The following is a 21852-nucleotide window of genomic DNA, read 5'->3' as shown; positions in this document are numbered from 1 at the left end:
ATGTTATATAAGTAGTCACTGACGTAGGGTCCTGTGCTGTCCCAGTAATATGTTATATAAGTAGTCACTGACGTAGGGTCCTGTGCTGTCCCGGTAATATGTTATATAAGTAGTCACTGACGTAGGGTCCTGTGCTGTCCCGGTAATATGTTATATAAGTAGTCACTGACGTAGGGTCCTGTGCTGTCCCAGTAATATGTTATATAAGTAGTCACTGACGTAGGGTCCTGTGCTGTCCCGGTAATATGTTATATAAGTAGTCACTGACCTAGGGTCCTGTGCTGTCCCAGTAATATGTTATATAAGTAGTCACTGACGTAGGGTCCTGTGCTGTCCCGGTAATATGTTATATAAGTAGTCACTGACGTAGGGTCCTGTACTGTCCCGGTAATATGTTATATAAGTAGTCACTGACGTAGGGTCCTGTGCTGTCCCGGTAATATGTTATATAAGTAGTCACTGACGTAGGGTCCTGTGCTGTCCCAGTAATATGTTATATAAGTAGTCACTGACGTAGGGTCCTGTGCTGTCCCAGTAATATGTTATATAAGAAGTCACTGACGTAGGGTCCTGTGCTGTCCCAGTAATATGTTATATAAGTAGTCACTGACGTAGGGTCCTGTGCTGTCCCGGTAATATGTTATATAAGTAGTCACTGACGTAGGGTCCTGTGCTGTCCCGGTAATATGTTATATAAGTAGTCACTGACGTAGGGTCCTGTGCTGTCCCGGTAATATGTTATATAAGTAGTCACTGACGTAGGGTCCTGTGCTGTCCCGGTAATATGTTATATAAGTAGTCACTGACGTAGGGTCCTGTGCTGTCCCGGTAATATGTTATATAACTAGTCACTGACGTAGGGTCCTGTGCTGTCCCAGTAATATGTTATATAAGTAGTCACTGACGTAGGGTCCTGTGCTGTCCCAGTAATATGTTATATAAGTAGTCACTGACGTAGGGTCCTGTGCTGTCCCGGTAATATGTTATATAAGTAGTCACTGACGTAGGGTCCTGTGCTGTCCCGGTAATATGTTATATAAGTAGTCACTGACGTAGGGTCCTGTGCTGTCCCGGTAATATGTTATATAAGTAGTCACTGACGTAGGGTCCTGTGCTGTCCCGGTAATATGTTATATAAGTAGTCACTGACGTAGGGTCCTGTGCTGTCCCGGTAATATGTTATATAAGTAGTCACTGACGTAGGGTCCTGTGCTGTCCCGGTAATATGTTATATAAGTAGTCACTGACGTAGGGTCCTGTGCTGTCCCGGTAATATGTTATATAAGTGGTCACTGACGTAGGGTCCTGTGCTGTCCCGGTAATATGTTATATAAGTAGTCACTGACGTAGGGTCCTGTGCTGTCCCGGTAATATGTTATATAAGTAGTCACTGACGTAGGGTCCTGTGCTGTCCCGGTAATATGTTATATAAGTAGTCACTGACGTAGGGTCCTGTGCTGTCCCGGTAATATGTTATATACGTAGTCACTGACGTAGGGTCCTGTGCTGTCCCGGTAATATGTTATATAAGTAGTCACTGACGTAGGGTCCTGTGCTGTCCCGGTAATATGTTATATAAGAAGTCACTGACGTAGGGTCCTGTGCTGTCCCGGTAATATGTTATATAAGTAGTCACTGACGTAGGGTCCTGTGCTGTCCCGGTAATATGTTATATAAGTAGTCACTGACGTAGGGTCCTGTGCTGTCCCGGTAATATGTTATATAAGTAGTCACTGACGTAGGGTCCTGTGCTGTCCCAGTAATATGTTATATAAGTAGTCACTGACGTAGGGTCCTGTGCTGTCCCAGTAATATGTTATATAAGTAGTCACTGACGTAGGGTCCTGTGCTGTCCCAGTAATATGTTATATAAGTAGTCACTGACCTAGGGTCCTGTGCTGTCCCGGTAATATGTTATATAAGTAGTCACTGACGTAGGGTCCTGTGCTGTCCCGGTAATATGTTATATAAGTAGTCACTGACGTAGGGTCCTGTGCTGTCCCGGTAATATGTTATATAAGTAGTCACTGACGTAGGGTCCTGTGCTGTCCCGGTAATATGTTATATAAGTAGTCACTGACGTAGGGTCCTGTGCTGTCCCGGTAATATGTTATATAAGTAGTCACTGACGTAGGGTCCTGTGCTGTCCCGGTAATATGTTATATAAGTAGTCACTGACGTAGGGTCCTGTGCTGTCCCGGTAATATGTTATATAAGTAGTCACTGACGTAGGGTCCTGTGCTGTCCCAGTAATATGTTATATAAGTAGTCACTGACGTAGGGTCCTGTGCTGTCCCAGTAATATGTTATATAAGAAGTCACTGACGTAGGGTCCTGTGCTGTCCCGGTAATATGTTATATAAGTAGTCACTGACGTAGGGTCCTGTGCTGTCCCGGTAATATGTTATATAAGTAGTCACTGACGTAGGGTCCTGTGCTGTCCCGGTAATATGTTATATAAGTAGTCACTGACGTAGGGTCCTGTTCTGTCCCGGTAATATGTTATATAACTAGTCACTGACCTAGGGTCCTGTGCTGTCCCGGTAATATGTTATATAAGTAGTCACTGACGTAGGGTCCTGTGCTGTCCCGGTAATATGTTATATAAGTAGTCACTGACGTAGGGTCCTGTGCTGTCCCGGTAATATGTTATATAAGTAGTCACTGACGTAGGGTCCTGTGCTGTCCCGGTAATATGTTATATAAGTAGTCACTGACGTAGGGTCCTGTGCTGTCCCGGTAATATGTTATATAAGTAGTCACTGACGTAGGGTCCTGTGCTGTCCCGGTAATATGTTATATAAGTAGTCACTGACGTAGGGTCCTGTGCTGTCCCGGTAATATGTTATATAAGTAGTCACTGACGTAGGGTCCTGTGCTGTCCCGGTAATATGTTATATAAGTAGTCACTGACGTAGGGTCCTGTGCTGTCCCGGTAATATGTTATATAAGTAGTCACTGACGTAGGGTCCTGTGCTGTCCCGGTAATATGTTATATAAGTAGTCACTGACGTAGGGTCCTGTGCTGTCCCGGTAATATGTTATATAAGTAGTCACTGACGTAGGGTCCTGTGCTGTCCCGGTAATATGTTATATAAGTAGTCACTGACGTAGGGTCCTGTGCTGTCCCGGTAATATGTTATATAAGTAGTCACTGACGTAGGGTCCTGTGCTGTCCCGGTAATATGTTATATAAGTAGTCACTGACGTAGGGTCCTGTGCTGTCCCGGTAATATGTTATATAAGTAGTCACTGACGTAGGGTCCTGTGCTGTCCCGGTAATATGTTATATAAGTAGTCACTGACGTAGGGTCCTGTGCTTTCCCGGTAATATGTTATATAAGTAGTCACTGACGTAGGGTCCTGTGCTTTCCCGGTAATATGTTATATAAGTAGTCACTGACGTAGGGTCCTGTGCTGTCCCGGCAATATGTTATATAAGTAGTCACTGACGTAGGGTCCTGTGCTGTCCCGGCAATATGTTATATAAGTAGTCACTGACCTAGGGTCCTGTGCTGTCCCGGCAATATGTTATATAAGAAGTCACTGACGTAGGGTCCTGTGCTGTCCCGGTAATATGTTATATAAGTAGTCACTGACGTAGGGTCCTGTGCTGTCCCGGTAATATGTTATATAAGTAGTCACTGACGTAGGGTCCTGTGCTGTCCCGGTAATATGTTATATAAGTAGTCACTGACGTAGGGTCCTGTGCTGTCCCGGTAATATGTTATATAAGTAGTCACTGACGTAGGGTCCTGTGCTGTCCCGGTAATATGTTATATAAGTAGTCACTGACGTAGGGTCCTGTGCTGTCCCGGTAATATGTTATATAAGTAGTCACTGACGTAGGGTCCTGTGCTGTCCCGGTAATATGTTATATAAGTAGTCACTGACGTAGGGTCCTGTGCTGTCCCGGTAATATGTTATATAAGTAGTCACTGACGTAGGGTCCTGTGCTGTCCCGGTAATATGTTATATAAGTAGTCACTGACGTAGGGTCCTGTGCTGTCCCGGTAATATGTTATATAAGTAGTCACTGACGTAGGGTCCTGTGCTGTCCCGGTAATATGTTATATAAGTAGTCACTGACGTAGGGTCCTGTGCTGTCCCGGTAATATGTTATATAAGTAGTCACTGACGTAGGGTCCTGTGCTGTCCCGGTAATATGTTATATAAGTAGTCACTGACGTAGGGTCCTGTGCTGTCCCGGTAATATGTTATATAAGTAGTCACTGACGTAGGGTCCTGTGCTGTCCCGGTAATATGTTATATAAGTAGTCACTGACGTAGGGTCCTGTGCTGTCCCGGTAATATGTTATATAAGTAGTCACTGACGTAGGGTCCTGTGCTGTCCCGGTAATATGTTATATAAGTAGTCACTGACGTAGGGTCCTGTGCTGTCCCGGTAATATGTTATATAAGTAGTCACTGACGTAGGGTCCTGTGCTGTCCCGGTAATATGTTATATAAGTAGTCACTGACGTAGGGTCCTGTGCTGTCCCAGTAATATGTTATATAAGTAGTCACTGACGTAGGGTCCTGTGCTGTCCCAGTAATATGTTATATAAGTAGTCACTGACGTAGGGTCCTGTGCTGTCCCGGTAATATGTTATATAAGTAGTCACTGACCTAGGGTCCTGTGCTGTCCCGGTAATATGTTATATAAGTAGTCACTGACGTAGGGTCCTGTGCTGTCCCGGTAATATGTTATATAAGTAGTCACTGACGTAGGGTCCTGTGCTGTCCCGGTAATATGTTATATAAGTAGTCACTGACGTAGGGTCCTGTGCTGTCCCGGTAATATGTTATATAAGTAGTCACTGACGTAGGGTCCTGTGCTGTCCCGGTAATATGTTATATAAGTAGTCACTGACGTAGGGTCCTGTGCTGTCCCGGTAATATGTTATATAAGTAGTCACTGACGTAGGGTCCTGTGCTGTCCCGGTAATATGTTATATAAGTAGTCACTGACGTAGGGTCCTGTGCTGTCCCAGTAATATGTTATATAAGTAGTCACTGACGTAGGGTCCTGTGCTGTCCCGGTAATATGTTATATAAGAAGTCACTGACGTAGGGTCCTGTGCTGTCCCGGTAATATGTTATATAAGTAGTCACTGACGTAGGGTCCTGTGCTGTCCCGGTAATATGTTATATAAGTAGTCACTGACGTAGGGTCCTGTGCTGTCCCGGTAATATGTTATATAAGTAGTCACTGACGTAGGGTCCTGTTCTGTCCCGGTAATATGTTATATAACTAGTCACTGACCTAGGGTCCTGTGCTGTCCCGGTAATATGTTATATAAGTAGTCACTGACGTAGGGTCCTGTGCTGTCCCGGTAATATGTTATATAAGTAGTCACTGACGTAGGGTCCTGTGCTGTCCCGGTAATATGTTATATAAGTAGTCACTGACGTAGGGTCCTGTGCTGTCCCGGTAATATGTTATATAAGTAGTCACTGACGTAGGGTCCTGTGCTGTCCCGGTAATATGTTATATAAGTAGTCACTGACGTAGGGTCCTGTGCTGTCCCGGTAATATGTTATATAAGTAGTCACTGACGTAGGGTCCTGTGCTGTCCCGGTAATATGTTATATAAGTAGTCACTGACGTAGGGTCCTGTGCTGTCCCGGTAATATGTTATATAAGTAGTCACTGACGTAGGGTCCTGTGCTGTCCCGGTAATATGTTATATAAGTAGTCACTGACGTAGGGTCCTGTGCTGTCCCGGTAATATGTTATATAAGTAGTCACTGACGTAGGGTCCTGTGCTGTCCCGGTAATATGTTATATAAGTAGTCACTGACGTAGGGTCCTGTGCTGTCCCGGTAATATGTTATATAAGTAGTCACTGACGTAGGGTCCTGTGCTGTCCCGGTAATATGTTATATAAGTAGTCACTGACGTAGGGTCCTGTGCTGTCCCGGTAATATGTTATATAAGTAGTCACTGACGTAGGGTCCTGTGCTGTCCCGGTAATATGTTATATAAGTAGTCACTGACGTAGGGTCCTGTGCTTTCCCGGTAATATGTTATATAAGTAGTCACTGACGTAGGGTCCTGTGCTTTCCCGGTAATATGTTATATAAGTAGTCACTGACGTAGGGTCCTGTGCTGTCCCGGCAATATGTTATATAAGTAGTCACTGACGTAGGGTCCTGTGCTGTCCCGGCAATATGTTATATAAGTAGTCACTGACCTAGGGTCCTGTGCTGTCCCGGCAATATGTTATATAAGAAGTCACTGACGTAGGGTCCTGTGCTGTCCCGGTAATATGTTATATAAGTAGTCACTGACGTAGGGTCCTGTGCTGTCCCGGTAATATGTTATATAAGTAGTCACTGACGTAGGGTCCTGTGCTGTCCCGGTAATATGTTATATAAGTAGTCACTGACGTAGGGTCCTGTGCTGTCCCGGTAATATGTTATATAAGTAGTCACTGACGTAGGGTCCTGTGCTGTCCCGGTAATATGTTATATAAGTAGTCACTGACGTAGGGTCCTGTGCTGTCCCGGTAATATGTTATATAAGTAGTCACTGACGTAGGGTCCTGTGCTGTCCCGGTAATATGTTATATAAGTAGTCACTGACGTAGGGTCCTGTGCTGTCCCGGTAATATGTTATATAAGTAGTCACTGACGTAGGGTCCTGTGCTGTCCCGGTAATATGTTATATAAGTAGTCACTGACGTAGGGTCCTGTGCTGTCCCGGTAATATGTTATATAAGTAGTCACTGACGTAGGGTCCTGTGCTGTCCCGGTAATATGTTATATAAGTAGTCACTGACGTAGGGTCCTGTGCTGTCCCGGTAATATGTTATATAAGTAGTCACTGACGTAGGGTCCTGTGCTGTCCCGGTAATATGTTATATAAGTAGTCACTGACGTAGGGTCCTGTGCTGTCCCGGTAATATGTTATATAAGTAGTCACTGACGTAGGGTCCTGTGCTGTCCCGGTAATATGTTATATAAGTAGTCACTGACGTAGGGTCCTGTGCTGTCCCGGTAATATGTTATATAAGTAGTCACTGACGTAGGGTCCTGTGCTGTCCCGGTAATATGTTATATAAGTAGTCACTGACGTAGGGTCCTGTGCTGTCCCGGTAATATGTTATATAAGTAGTCACTGACGTAGGGTCCTGTGCTGTCCCGGTAATATGTTATATAAGTAGTCACTGACGTAGGGTCCTGTGCTGTCCCGGTAATATGTTATATAAGTAGTCACTGACCTAGGGTCCTGTGCTGTCCCGGTAATATGTTATATAAGAAGTCACTGACGTAGGGTCCTGTGCTGTCCCGGTAATATGTTATATAAGTAGTCACTGACGTAGGGTCCTGTGCTGTCCCGGTAATATGTTATATAAGTAGTCACTGACGTAGGGTCCTGTGCTGTCCCGGTAATATGTTATATAAGTAGTCACTGACGTAGGGTCCTGTGCTGTCCCGGTAATATGTTATATAAGTAGTCACTGACGTAGGGTCCTGTGCTGTCCCGGTAATATGTTATATAAGTAGTCACTGACGTAGGGTCCTGTGCTGTCCCGGTAATATGTTATATAAGTAGTCACTGACGTAGGGTCCTGTGCTGTCCCGGTAATATGTTATATAAGAAGTCACTGACGTAGGGTCCTGTGCTGTCCCGGTAATATGTTATATAAGTAGTCACTGACGTAGGGTCCTGTGCTGTCCCGGTAATATGTTATATAAGTAGTCACTGACGTAGGGTCCTGTGCTGTCCCGGTAATATGTTATATAAGTAGTCACTGACGTAGGGTCCTGTTCTGTCCCGGTAATATGTTATATAACTAGTCACTGACCTAGGGTCCTGTGCTGTCCCGGTAATATGTTATATAAGTAGTCACTGACGTAGGGTCCTGTGCTGTCCCGGTAATATGTTATATAAGTAGTCACTGACGTAGGGTCCTGTGCTGTCCCGGTAATATGTTATATAAGTAGTCACTGACGTAGGGTCCTGTGCTGTCCCGGTAATATGTTATATAAGTAGTCACTGACGTAGGGTCCTGTGCTGTCCCGGTAATATGTTATATAAGTAGTCACTGACGTAGGGTCCTGTGCTGTCCCGGTAATATGTTATATAAGTAGTCACTGACGTAGGGTCCTGTGCTGTCCCGGTAATATGTTATATAAGTAGTCACTGACGTAGGGTCCTGTGCTGTCCCGGTAATATGTTATATAAGTAGTCACTGACGTAGGGTCCTGTGCTGTCCCGGTAATATGTTATATAAGTAGTCACTGACGTAGGGTCCTGTGCTGTCCCGGTAATATGTTATATAAGTAGTCACTGACGTAGGGTCCTGTGCTGTCCCGGTAATATGTTATATAAGTAGTCACTGACGTAGGGTCCTGTGCTGTCCCGGTAATATGTTATATAAGTAGTCACTGACGTAGGGTCCTGTGCTTTCCCGGTAATATGTTATATAAGTAGTCACTGACGTAGGGTCCTGTGCTGTCCCGGCAATATGTTATATAAGTAGTCACTGACGTAGGGTCCTGTGCTGTCCCGGCAATATGTTATATAAGTAGTCACTGACCTAGGGTCCTGTGCTGTCCCGGCAATATGTTATATAAGAAGTCACTGACGTAGGGTCCTGTGCTGTCCCGGCAATATGTTATATAAGTAGTCACTGACGTAGGGTCCTGTGCTGTCCCGGTAATATGTTATATAAGTAGTCACTGACGTAGGGTCCTGTGCTGTCCCGGTAATATGTTATATAAGTAGTCACTGACGTAGGGTCCTGTGCTGTCCCGGTAATATGTTATATAAGTAGTCACTGACGTAGGGTCCTGTGCTGTCCCGGTAATATGTTATATAAGTAGTCACTGACGTAGGGTCCTGTGCTGTCCCGGTAATATGTTATATAAGTAGTCACTGACGTAGGGTCCTGTGCTGTCCCGGTAATATGTTATATAAGTAGTCACTGACGTAGGGTCCTGTGCTGTCCCGGTAATATGTTATATAAGTAGTCACTGACGTAGGGTCCTGTGCTGTACCGGTAATATGTTATATAAGTAGTCACTGACGTAGGGTCCTGTGCTGTCCCGGTAATATGTTATATAAGTAGTCACTGACGTAGGGTCCTGTGCTGTCCCGGTAATATGTTATATAAGTAGTCACTGACGTAGGGTCCTGTGCTGTCCCGGTAATATGTTATATAAGTAGTCACTGACGTAGGGTCCTGTGCTGTCCCGGTAATATGTTATATAAGTAGTCACTGACGTAGGGTCCTGTGCTGTCCCGGTAATATGTTATATAAGTAGTCACTGACGTAGGGTCCTGTGCTGTCCCGGTAATATGTTATATAAGTAGTCACTGACGTAGGGTCCTGTGCTGTCCCGGTAATATGTTATATAAGTAGTCACTGACGTAGGGTCCTGTGCTGTCCCGGTAATATGTTATATAAGTAGTCACTGACGTAGGGTCCTGTGCTGTCCCGGTAATATGTTATATAAGTAGTCACTGACGTAGGGTCCTGTGCTGTCCCGGTAATATGTTATATAAGTAGTCACTGACGTAGGGTCCTGTGCTGTCCCGGTAATATGTTATATAAGTAGTCACTGACGTAGGGTCCTGTGCTGTCCCGGTAATATGTTATATAAGTAGTCACTGACGTAGGGTCCTGTGCTGTCCCGGTAATATGTTATATAAGTAGTCACTGACGTAGGGTCCTGTGCTGTCCCGGTAATATGTTATATAAGTAGTCACTGACCTAGGGTCCTGTGCTGTCCCGGTAATATGTTATATAAGAAGTCACTGACGTAGGGTCCTGTGCTGTCCCGGTAATATGTTATATAAGTAGTCACTGACGTAGGGTCCTGTGCTGTCCCGGTAATATGTTATATAAGTAGTCACTGACGTAGGGTCCTGTGCTGTCCCGGTAATATGTTATATAAGTAGTCACTGACGTAGGGTCCTGTGCTGTCCCGGTAATATGTTATATAAGTAGTCACTGACGTAGGGTCCTGTGCTGTCCCGGTAATATGTTATATAAGTAGTCACTGACGTAGGGTCCTGTGCTGTCCCGGTAATATGTTATATAAGTAGTCACTGACGTAGGGTCCTGTGCTGTCCCGGTAATATGTTATATAAGTAGTCACTGACGTAGGGTCCTGTACTGTCCCGGTAATATGTTATATAAGTAGTCACTGACGTAGGGTCCTGTGCTGTCCCGGTAATATGTTATATAAGTAGTCACTGACGTAGGGTCCTGTGCTGTCCCGGTAAAATGTTATATAAGTAGTCACTGACGTAGGGTCCTGTGCTGTCCCGGTAATATGTTATATAAGTAGTCACTGACGTAGGGTCCTGTGCTGTCCCGGTAATATGTTATATAAGTAGTCACTGACGTAGGGTCCTGTGCTGTCCCAGTAATATGTTATATAAGTAGTCACTGACGTAGGGTCCTGTGCTGTCCCAGTAATATGTTATATAAGTAGTCACTGACGTAGGGTCCTGTGCTGTCCCGGTAATATGTTATATAAGTAGTCACTGACGTAGGGTCCTGTGCTGTCCCAGTGTTATATAAGTAGTCACTAGGGTGACCAACTCATCCCTTTAATCCGGGACACATATTAATTACACAGGTTCTGTGGCAGTTTAAAACCAGGTGAAAGCCAGCCATAGAACCTGTGTAATTAATATGTGTCCCGGATTAAAGGGATAAATTGGTCACCCTAGTAGTCATTGACGTAGGATCCTGTGCTGTCATTCCCAAATCTTTGTTAATTAGTAATTATACGGCCTATACAGTGTGGGGTTTTATTTTTCCCCAAATATACAGTTCCACAGTATATGTTTGTGCTATACAAATGCCTGCTATTAATGCTAATAATATTAGTGTTCTCTATAGACTGTAATATTACTGTATAACGGCGACAATCCGTATAGACTCGGAGTTATACTTATTGTAGAATAAGCCCCACTGTCTCCCTAGGGGTTGCACACTCTCTGCGGAGCCGGTGACACCAAGTCACGCAATGGAATCGCCATCCACATTTACACCTGTAATACCTCCATGACTGACAGGTAATAAAGTGATATCACTGCTGCTGGGGTCAGAGGTCATCACATCAATGTACTTCGTTCAGCACTGTTATCTGTAATCTGCTCCTAATCTGCCATTGTGTCTGCAGTCTGCTCTCTAATCTGAACATGCATCTGTACTCTGCTCACTAATCTGCCCCTGGGTCTGTAATCTGCTCTCTAATCTGCCCCTGGGTCTGTAATCTGCTCTCTAATCTGAACCTGCATCTGTACTCTGCTCACTAATTTGCCCCTGGGTCTGTACTCTGCTCTCTAATCTGCCCTTGTGTCAACAGTCTGTTCTCTAATCTGCCCCTGGGTCTGTAGTCTGCTCTCTAATCTGCCCCTGGGTCTGTACTCTGCTCTCTAATCTGCCCCTGTGTCTGTACTTAGTCTGCTCTCTAATCTGCCCCTGGGTCTGTACTCTGCTCTCTAATCTGCTCCTGGGTCTGTACTCTGCTCTCTAATCTGCCCCTGTATCTGTACTATGCTCTCTAATCTGCCCCTGTGTCTACAGTCTGCTCTCTAATCTGCCCGTGTTAGGATGTTATTATGTAGGACTGTATCTGACTGTAAGTATCTCTCTGCCCCCGGGTAATCCTCTGTGTGTCCTGTATAGGTGAGGAGCAGTATTATATAGGACTGTATCTGACTGTATCTCTCTCTGCCCCTGGGTAATCCTCTGTGCGTTCTGTATAGGTGAGGAGCAGTGTTATTATATAGGACTGAATCTGACTGTATCTCTTTCTGCCCCTGGGTAATCCTCTATGTCCTGTAGAGGTGAGGAGCAGTGTCACTATATGGACTGTATCTGACTGTTTCTCTCCCTGCCCTGAGTAATCCTCTGTGTGTCTTGTAGAGGTGAAGAACAGTGTTATTATATAGGACTGTATCTCTCCCTGCCCCTGGGTAATCCTCTGTGTGTCCTGTAGAGGTGAGGAGCAGTGTTATTGTATAGGACTGTATCTCTCCCTGCCCCTGGGTAATCTTCTGTGTGTCCTGTAGAGGTGAGGAGCAGTGTTATTGTATAGGACTGTATCTCTCCCTGCCCCTGGGTAATCCTCCGTGTGTCCTGTAGAGGTGAGAGCAGTGTTATTATATAGGACTATATCTCTCCCTGCCCCTGGGTAATCCTCTGCATGTCCTGTAGAGGTGAGGAGCAGTGTTATTATATAGGACTGTATCTGACTGTATCTCTCCCTGCCCCTGGGTAATCCTCTGCGTGTCCTGTAGAGGTGAGGAGCAGTGTTATTATATAGGACTGTATCTCTCCCTGCCCCTGGGTAATCCTCTGCGTGTCCTGTAGAGGTGAGGAGCAGTGTTATTATATAGGACTGTATCTCTCTCTGCCCCTGGGTAATCCTCTGCGTGTCCTGTAGAGGTGAGGAGCAGTGTTATTATATAGGACTGTATCTCTCCCTGCCCCTGGGTAATCCTCTGTGTGTCCTGTAGAGGTGAGGAGCAGTGTTATTATATAGGACTGTATCTCTCCCTGCCCCTGGGTAATCCTCTGTGTGTCCTGTAGAGGTGAGGAGCAGTGTTATTATACAGGACTGTATCTCTCCCTGCCTCTGGGTAATCCTCTGTGTGTCCTGTAGAGGTGAGGAGCAGTGTTATTATATAGGACTGTATCTGACTGTATCTCTCCCTGCCCCTGGGTAATCCTCCGCGTGTCCTGTAGAGGTGAGGAGCAGTGTTATTATATAGGACTGTATCTCTCCCTGCCCCTGGGTAATCCTCTGCGTGTCCTGTAGAGGTGAGGAGCAGAGTTATTATATAGGACTGTATCTGACTGTATCTCTCCCTGCCCCTGGGTAATCCTCCGCGTGTCCTGTAGAGGTGAGGAGCAGTGTTATTATATAGGACTGTATCTCTCCCTGCCCCTGGGTAATCCTCTGCGTGTCCTGTAGAGGTGAGGAGCAGTGTTATTATATAGGACTGTATCTCTCCCTGCCCCTGGGTAATCCTCTGCGTGTCCTGTAGAGGTGAGGAGCAGTGTTATTATATAGGACTGTATTTCTCCCTGCCCCTGGGTAATCCTCTGTGTGTCCTGTAGAGGTGAGGAGCAGTGTTATTATACAGGACTGTATCTCTCCCTGCCTCTGGGTAATCCTCTGCGTGTCCTGTAGAGGTGAGGAGCAGTGTTATTATACAGGACTGTATCTCTCCCTGCCTCTGGGTAATCCTCTGCGTGTCCTGTAGAGGTAAGGAGCAGTGTTATTATACAGGACTGTATCTCTCCCTGCCTCTGGGTAATCCTCTGCGTGTCCTGTAGAGGTGAGGAGCAGTGTTATTATACAGGACTGTATCTCTCCCTGCCCCTGGGTAATCCTCTGTGTGTCCTGTAGAGGTGAGGAGCAGTGTTATTATATAGGACTGTATCTCTCCCTACCCCTGGGTAATCCTCTGTGTGTCCTCTAGATGTGAGGAGCAGTGTTATTATACAGGACTGTATCTCTCCCTGCCTCTGGGTAATCCTCTGTGTGTCCTGTAGAGGTGAGGAGCAGTGTTATTATATAGGACTGTATCTCTCCCTGCCCCTGGGTAATCCTCTGCGTGTCCTGTAGAGGTGAGGAGCAGTGTTATTATATAGGACTGTATCTCTCTCTGCCCCTGGGTAATCCTCTGCGTGTCCTGTAGAGGTGAGGAGCAGTGTTATTATATAGGACTGTATCTCTCCCTGCCCCTGGGTAATCCTCTGTGTGTCCTGTAGAGGTGAGGAGCAGTGTTATTATATAGGACTGTATCTCTCCCTGCCCCTGGGTAATCCTCTGTGTGTCCTGTAGAGGTGAGGAGCAGTGTTATTATACAGGACTGTATCTCTCCCTGCCTCTGGGTAATCCTCTGTGTGTCCTGTAGAGGTGAGGAGCAGTGTTATTATATAGGACTGTATCTGACTGTATCTCTCCCTGCCCCTGGGTAATCCTCCGCGTGTCCTGTAGAGGTGAGGAGCAGTGTTATTATATAGGACTGTATCTCTCCCTGCCCCTGGGTAATCCTCTGCGTGTCCTGTAGAGGTGAGGAGCAGTGTTATTATATAGGACTGTATCTGACTGTATCTCTCCCTGCCCCTGGGTAATCCTCTGCGTGTCCTGTAGAGGTGAGGAGCAGTGTTATTATATAGGACTGTATCTCTCCCTGCCCCTGGGTAATCCTCTGCGTGTCCTGTAGAGGTGAGGAGCAGTGTTATTATATAGGACTGTATCTCTCCCTGCCCCTGGGTAATCCTCTGTGTGTCCTGTAGAGGTGAGGAGCAGTGTTATTATATAGGACTGTATCTCTCCCTGCCTCTGGGTAATCCTCTGCGTGTCCTGTAGAGGTGAGGAGCAGTGTTATTATACAGGACCGTATCTCTCCCTGCCTCTGGGTAATCCTCTGCGTGTCCTGTAGAGGTGAGGAGCAGTGTTATTATACAGGACTGTATCTCTCCCTGCCCCTGGGTAATCCTCCTCGTGTCCTGTAGAGGTGAGGAGCAGTGTTATTATATAGGACTGTATCTCTCCCTACCCCTGGGTAATCCTCTGTGTGTCCTGTAGATGTGAGGAGCAGTGTTATTATACAGGACTGTATCTCTCCCTGCCTCTGGGTAATCCTCTGTGTGTCCTGTAGAGGTGAGGAGCAGTGTTATTATATAGGACTGTATCTCTCCCTGCCCCTGGGTAATCCTCCGCGTGACCTGTAGAGGTGAGGAGCAGTGTTATTATATAGGACTGTATCTCTCCCTGCCCCTGGGTAATCCTCTGCGTGTCTTGTAGAGGTGAGGAGCAGTGTTATTATATAGGACTATATCTCTCCCTGCCTCTGGGTAATCCTCTGCGTGTCCTGTAGAGGTGAGGAGCAGTGTTATTATATAGGACTGTATCTCTCCCTGCCCCTGGGTAATCCTCCTCGTGTCCTGTAGAGGTGAGGAGCAGTGTTATTATATAGGACTGTATCTCTCCCTGCCCCTGGGTAATCCTCCTTGTGTCCTGTAGAGGTGAGGAGCAGTGTTATTATATAGGACTGTATCTCTCCCTGCCTCTGGGTAATCCTCTGCGTGTCCTGTAGAGGTAAGGAGCAGTGTTATTATATAGGACTGTATCTCTCCCTGCCCCTGGGTAATCCTCTGTGTGTCCTGTAGAGGTGAGGAGCAGTGTTATTATATAGGACTGTATCTCTCCCTGCCCCTGGGTAATCCTCCTTGTGCCCTGTAGAGGTGAGGAGCAGTGTTATTATATAGGACTGTATCTCTCCCTGCCCCTGGGTAATCCTCTGCGTGTCCTGTAGAGGTGAGGAGCAGTGTTATTATATAGGACTGTATCTCTCCCTGCCTCTGGGTAATCCTCTGCGTGTCCTGTAGAGGTAAGGAGCAGTGTTATTATATAGGACTGTATCTCTCCCTGCCTCTGGGTAATCCTCTGCGTGTCCTGTAGAGGTGAGGAGCAGTGTTATTATATAGGACTGTATCTCTCCCTGCCCCTGGGTAATCCTCCGCGTGTCCTGTTAAATACTGTAGACACTTTTAACCCTTCAATATCCGGACTCTTGCATTACTCATGTTATTCCTCTTCCCGCCCTGTAGATGCTTCTACAACTCTGACGGGGACTTTCTAATTGGTGAGTAGCTATGTACAGACAGAGGCGCGTATGTAACAGCGGGCAGCAGCGAGATCATGGCGATGTGCATTATCCATACGCAGGGTGGTTACATGTAGCGGTCACAGAACCGTAATCTCGCCGCTGCCCGCGTCTCGCTGGGTATCACATTCGGAGAATTATAAAATTAACTTTATCTTGTGGTTTTCTATCATTAAGTCTAATACTGATAACAGATAATAATATTAATGTCATATATTGTGCAGCGCACACGACATTATACACGCGGTTATGTGCGATAAGAATAACGCTTCCCGTCCCTATAAATGTTATATCTCCTTATCTCCGCCTACAGCAGCGCTGATAGTAACATTAGACTAAAATCAGCAGATTTCGCGTGCTCTTCAGGGGTGCAGACCTGTAATCAGGTGGCTCTAGCTCCTTCTAGTGTTCGGAGCCGGGAACTGCAGATACCTGTGTGACACTGCAGGGCTGCTCTCACCTAATGTGCCCTGGTTATTGGATGGCAGACACCGCGGGATAATATCCTGGGTTCCTTCCTGTAGATTATAAGACGTCACTGAGAAGTATTATTATATTTTCTAGTCCCTAAAATACAATGAATTAGAGATCACCTTTTTCTACTCATTGACCGTATATAGACAGGTGTCATGTATTGGGGTCCTGGTAGGACAGGTAATACGTGTTCTCCTCCCATTCTACAAGTCCATAGATGTCCCATCTCCTTCTCTCCCCAGTTCCTCAGCAGGGGAAGCTCCTCATCATCACGGAGTTTGGGAAGATATCAGTGGACCCCAATGAGATCTGTGTGATCCAGGTGATAGGATGATACTGAAGTAATGATAGATAAGGTGTCTCTGTCTCATCCCCCTAATCCCTGGGTCTCGCTCTCCTAGCAAGGGATGCGCTTCAGCGTGGAGGTTTTCGGAGAGTCCAGAGGCTATGTCCTGGAGGTGTTTGGAGTCCACTTTGAGCTTCCAGACCTGGGGCCGATTGGTGAGTGACGACACGTGTCATTACACAGACCTAGCTAGGCCATGGGGGGAGATAGCACCAGGTGGGGTACATATGGGGCCGATTGGTGAGTGCCAACATGTGTCATTACACAGACCTAGCTAGGCCATGGGGGGAGATAACACCAGGTGGTTACATATGGGGCCGATCGGTGAGTGGGGTACATATGGGGCCGATCGGTGAGTGGGGTACATATGGGGCCTATCAGTGAGTGGGGTACATATGGGGCAGATCGGTGAGTGGGGTACATATAAGGCCAATCGGTGAGTGGGGTACATATGGGGCCGATCTGTAAGTAGGGTACATATGGGGCTGATCGGTGAGTGGGGTACATATGGGGCCTATCGGTGAGTGGGGTACATATGGGGCCGATCGGTGAGTGGGGTACATATGGGGCCTATCGGTGAGTGGGGTACATATGGGGCCGATCGGTGAGTGGGGTACATATGGGGCCTATCAGTGAGTGGGGTACATATGGGGCCGATCGGTGAGTGGGGTACATATAAGGCCGATCGGTGAGTGGGGTACATATGGGGCCTATCATTGAGTGGGGTACATATGGGGCCGATTGGTGAGTGGGGTACATATGGGGCCTATCGTGAGTGGGGTACATATGGGGCTGATCGGTAAGTGGGGTACATAAGGGGCCGATTGGTGAGTGGGGTACATATGGGGCCTATCGGTGAGTGGGGTACATATGGGGCCAATCGGTGAGTGGGGTACATATGGGGCCCCTTAGTGTTAGCATTCTCACCCTACGTTCTAGAGCAGAAACATTTCACCCACCAATGATGCAACTTTATCATAGGAGCCAATGGCCTGGCCAACCCCAGAGATTTCCTGACCCCTGTGGCATGGTATGAGGACAGGGCAGTGCCCGGCGGATACACCGTTATCAGCAAGTACCAGGGCAAGCTGTTCTCGGCATGGCAGGTAAGACATCGGATCTTATGTATGGAAACGTGGCTTCAGTATCACCGATATTGTCGGTCTCTCTCTCTCTGTAGGATTTTCCCCCGTATAACGTGGTTGCGTGGCACGGTAATTAGTAATATACAGACAGTACATATTGTCCATCTCTCTCTCTCTCTCTGTAGGATTTTTCCCCGTATAACGTGGTTGTGTGGCACGGTGATTAGTAATATACAGACAGTACATATTGTCCATCTCTCTCTCTCTCTGTAGGATTTTTCCCCGTATAACGTGGTTGCGTGGCACGGTAATTAGTAATATACAGACAGTACATATTGTCCATCTCTCTCTGTAGGATTTTCCCCCGTATAACGTGGTTGCGTGGCACAGTGATTAGTGATATACAGACAGTACATATTGTCCATCTCTCTCTGTGTAGGATTTCCCCCGTATAACGTGGTTGTGTGGCACGGTGATTTGTAATATACAGACAGTACATATTGTCCATCTCTCCCTCTGTAGGATTTTCCCCCGTATAACGTGGTTGCGTGGCACGGTAATTACTAATATACAGACAGTACATAATGTCCATCTCTCTCTCTCTCTGAAGGATTTTCCCCCTTATAACGTGGTTGCGTGGCACAGTAATTAGTAATATACAGCCAGTGCAGATTGTCCATCTCTCTCTCTTTAGGATTTTTCCCCGTATAACGTGGTTGCGTGGTACAGTTATTAGTAATATACAGACAGTACATATTGTCCATCTCTCTCTCTCTGTAGGATTTTCCCCCGTATAACGTGGTTGCGTGGCACGGTAATTAGTAATATACAGACAGTACATATTGTCCATCTCTCTCTCTCTCTCTCTGTAGGATTTCCCCCCGTATAACGTGGTTGCGTGGCACGGTGATTACTAATATACAGACAGTACATATTGTCCATCTCTCTCTCTCTAGGATTTTCCCCCATATAACGTGGTTGTGTGGCACGGTTATTAGTATACAGACAGTACATATTGTCCATCTCTCTCTCTCTCTGTAGGATTTTCCCCCGTATAACGTGGTTGCGTGGCATGGTAATTAGTAATATACAGACAGTACATATTGTCCATCTCTCTCTCTCTCTGTAGGATTTTCCCCTGTATAACGTGGTTGCGTGGCATGGTAATTAGTAATATACAGACAGTACATATTGTCCATCTCTCTCTCTCTCTGTAGGATTTTCCCCGTATAACGTGGTTGCGTGGCACGGTAATTAGTAATATACAGACAGTACATATTGTCCATCTCTATCTCTCTCTGTAGGATTTTCCCCTGTATAACGTGGTTGCGTGGCACGGTGATTAGTAATATACAGACAGTACATATTGTCCATCTCTCTCTCTAGGATTTTCCCCGTATAACGTGGTTGCGTGGCATGGTAATTAGTAATATACAGACAGTACATATTGTCCATCTCTCTCTCTCTGTAGGATTTCCCCCGTATAACGTGGTTGCGTGGCACGGTTATTAGTAATATACAGAAAGTACATATTGTCCATCTCTCCCTCTGTAGGTTTTTTTCCTGTATAACGTGGTTGCGTGGCACGGTGATTAGTAATATACAGCCAGTACATATTGTCCATCTCTCTCTCTCTGTAGGAGTTTTCCCCGTATAACGTGGTTGTGTGGCACGGTTATTAGTAATATACAGACAGTACATATTGTCCATCTCTCTCTCTCTGTAGGATTTTCCCCGTATAACGTGGTTGCGTGGCACGGTTATTAGTAATATACAGACAGTACATATTGTCCTTCTCTCTCTCTCTGTAGAATTTTTCCCCGTATAACGTGGTTGCGTGGCACGGTGATTAGTAATATACAGACAGTACAAATTGTCCATCTCTCTCTCTCTGTAGGATTTTCCCCCGTATAACGTGGTTGTGTGGCATGGTGATTAATAACATACAGACAGTACATATTGTCTATCTCTCTCTGTGTAGGATTTCCCCCCGTATAACGTGGTTGCGTGGCACGGTGATTAGTAATATACAGCCAGTACATATTGTCCATCTCTCTCTCTGTAGGATTTTTCCCCGTATAACGTGGTTGTGTGGCACGGTAATTACGCCCCCTACAAGTACAACCTTGAAAACTTCATGGTGATTAATTGCGTGGCGTTCGATCATGCGGTAAGTTTATCGTCCATTTGGCAAAGCTCCGCCTCCTACCGACTCCTCTCACCTACTTCTGCATTTCCCTTGTGTTCATAGGACCCCTCCATCTTCACAGTACTGACCGCCAAGTCGCTGCGGCCTGGGGTCGCCATTGCAGATTTCGTCATCTTCCCCCCACGTTGGGGGGTGGCCGACCACACATTCCGCCCTCCTTATTACCACAGTAAGTTACCGGGGGGCATGAGACACTTATGGATCTGACACAGGGTTAAAGTACAAGAGCTGGTGCTGTCCGGTATTATAGCGCTGACACGTCTATAGCACTTCCCACGTGACTGGAAGGGGGTGTCTATAGCACTTCCCACGTGACTGGAAGGGGGTGTCTATAGCACTTCCCATGTGACTGGGAAAAGGGTTTCTATAGCACTTCCCACGTGACTGGAAGGGGGTGTCTATAGCACTTCCCATGTGACTGGAAGGGGGTGTCTATAGCACTTCCCATGTGACTGGGAAGGGGGTGTCTATAGCACTTCCCATGTGACTGGAAGGGGGTGTCTATAGCACTTCCCATGCGACTGGGAAGGGGGTGTCTATAGCACTTCCCATGTGACTGGGAAGGGGGTGTCTATAGCACTTCCCAAGGGGGTGTCTATAGCACTTCCCATGTGACTGGAAGGGGGTGTCTATAGCACTTCCCACGTGACTGGAAGGGGGTGTCTATAGCACTTCCCATGTGACTGGAAGGGGGTGTCTATAGCACTTCCCATGCGACTGGGAAGGGGGTGTCTATAGCACTTCCCACGTGACTGGAAGGGGGTGTCTATAGCACTTCCCATGTGACTGGAAGGGGGTGTCTATAGCACTTCCCATGTGACTGGAAGGGGGTGTCTATAGCACTTCCCATGTGACTGGAAGGGGATGTCTATAGCACTTCCCATGTGACTGGAAGGGTGTGTCTATAGCACGTCCCATGTGACTGGGAAGGGGGTGTCTATAGCACGTCCCATGTGACTGGGAAGGGGGTGTCTATAGCACTTCCCATGTGACTGGGAAGGGGGTGTTTATAGCACTTCCCATGTGACTGGGAAGGGGGTGTCTATAGCACTTCCCATGTGACTGGGAAGGGGGTGTCTATAGCACTTCCCACGTGACTGGAAAGGGGGTGTCTATAGCACTTCCCATGTGCTGGAAGGGGGTGTCTATAGCACTTCCCATGTGACTGGAAGGGGGTGTCTATAGCACTTCCCATGTGACTGGAAGGGGGTGTCTATAGCACTTCCCATGTGACTGGAAGGGGATGTCTATAGCACTTCCCATGCGACTGGGAAGGGGGTGTCTATAGCACTTCCCATGTGACTGGAAGGGGGTGTCTATAGCACTTCCCACGTGACTGGGAAGGGGGTGTCTATAGCACTTCCCATGTGACTGGAAGGGGGTGTCTACAGCACTTCCCATGTGACTGGAAGGGGATGTCTATAGCACTTCCCATGCGACTGGGAAGGGGGTGTCTATAGCACTTCCCATGTGACTGGAAGGGGGTGTCTATAGCACTTCCCACGTGACTGGAAGGGGGTGTCTATAGCACTTCCCATGTGACTGGAAGGGGATGTCTATAGCACTTCCCATGCGACTGGGAAGGGGGTGTCTATAGCACTTCCCATGTGACTGGAAGGGGGTGTCTATAGCACTTCCCACGTGACTGGGAAGGGGGTGTCTATAGCACTTCCCATGTGACTGGAAGGGGGTGTCTATAGCACTTCCTATGTGACTGGAAGGGGGTGTCTATAGCGCTTCCCACGTGATTGGAAGGGGGTGTCTATAGCACTTCCCATGTGACTGGAAGGGGGTGTCTATAGCACTTCCCATGTGACTGGAAGGGGGTGTCTATAGCACTTCCCACGTGATTGGAAGGGGGTGTCTATAGCACTTCCCATGTGACTGGAAGGGGGTGTCTATAGCACTTCCCACGTGACTGGGAAGGGGGTGTCTATAGCACTTCCCACGTGACTGGGAAGGGGGTGTCTATAGCACTTCCCATGTGACTGGAAGGGGGATGTCTATAGCACTTCCCATGTGACTGGAAGGGGGTGTCTATAGCACTTCCCATGTGACTGGAAGGGGGATGTCTATAGCACTT

At 46.8% G+C, this 21852-nt stretch overlaps 1 protein-coding gene across 2 annotated transcripts in view; it reads left to right on the top strand.

The window, feature by feature from the left end:
* HGD (homogentisate 1,2-dioxygenase) overlaps positions 1–21852 on the top strand; it is a 39289-nt gene that overhangs the window by 12435 nt on the left and 5002 nt on the right. Inside the window, exons 6-13 of one of the 2 annotated variants that reach the window (XM_083171503.1) lie at positions 10950–11041; positions 15600–15634; positions 16372–16451; positions 16531–16630; positions 17457–17581; positions 18778–18810; positions 19626–19730; positions 19812–19938. In XM_083171503.1, the coding sequence (XP_083027629.1) occupies positions 10950–11041; positions 15600–15634; positions 16372–16451; positions 16531–16630; positions 17457–17581; positions 18778–18810; positions 19626–19730; positions 19812–19938 (697 nt within the window). The remainder of the gene's footprint in view (positions 1–10949; positions 11042–15599; positions 15635–16371; positions 16452–16530; positions 16631–17456; positions 17582–18777; positions 18811–19625; positions 19731–19811; positions 19939–21852) is intronic. The other variant, XM_083171505.1, reaches the window with a different exon arrangement.

The sequence above is a fragment of the Crinia signifera genome, chromosome 2 (genome assembly GCF_055691185.1).
Source record: "Crinia signifera chromosome 2, ASM5569118v1, whole genome shotgun sequence".
NCBI classification, from domain to species: domain Eukaryota; kingdom Metazoa; phylum Chordata; class Amphibia; order Anura; family Myobatrachidae; genus Crinia; species Crinia signifera.
This window is presented reverse-complemented; position numbering and strand designations above follow the sequence as displayed.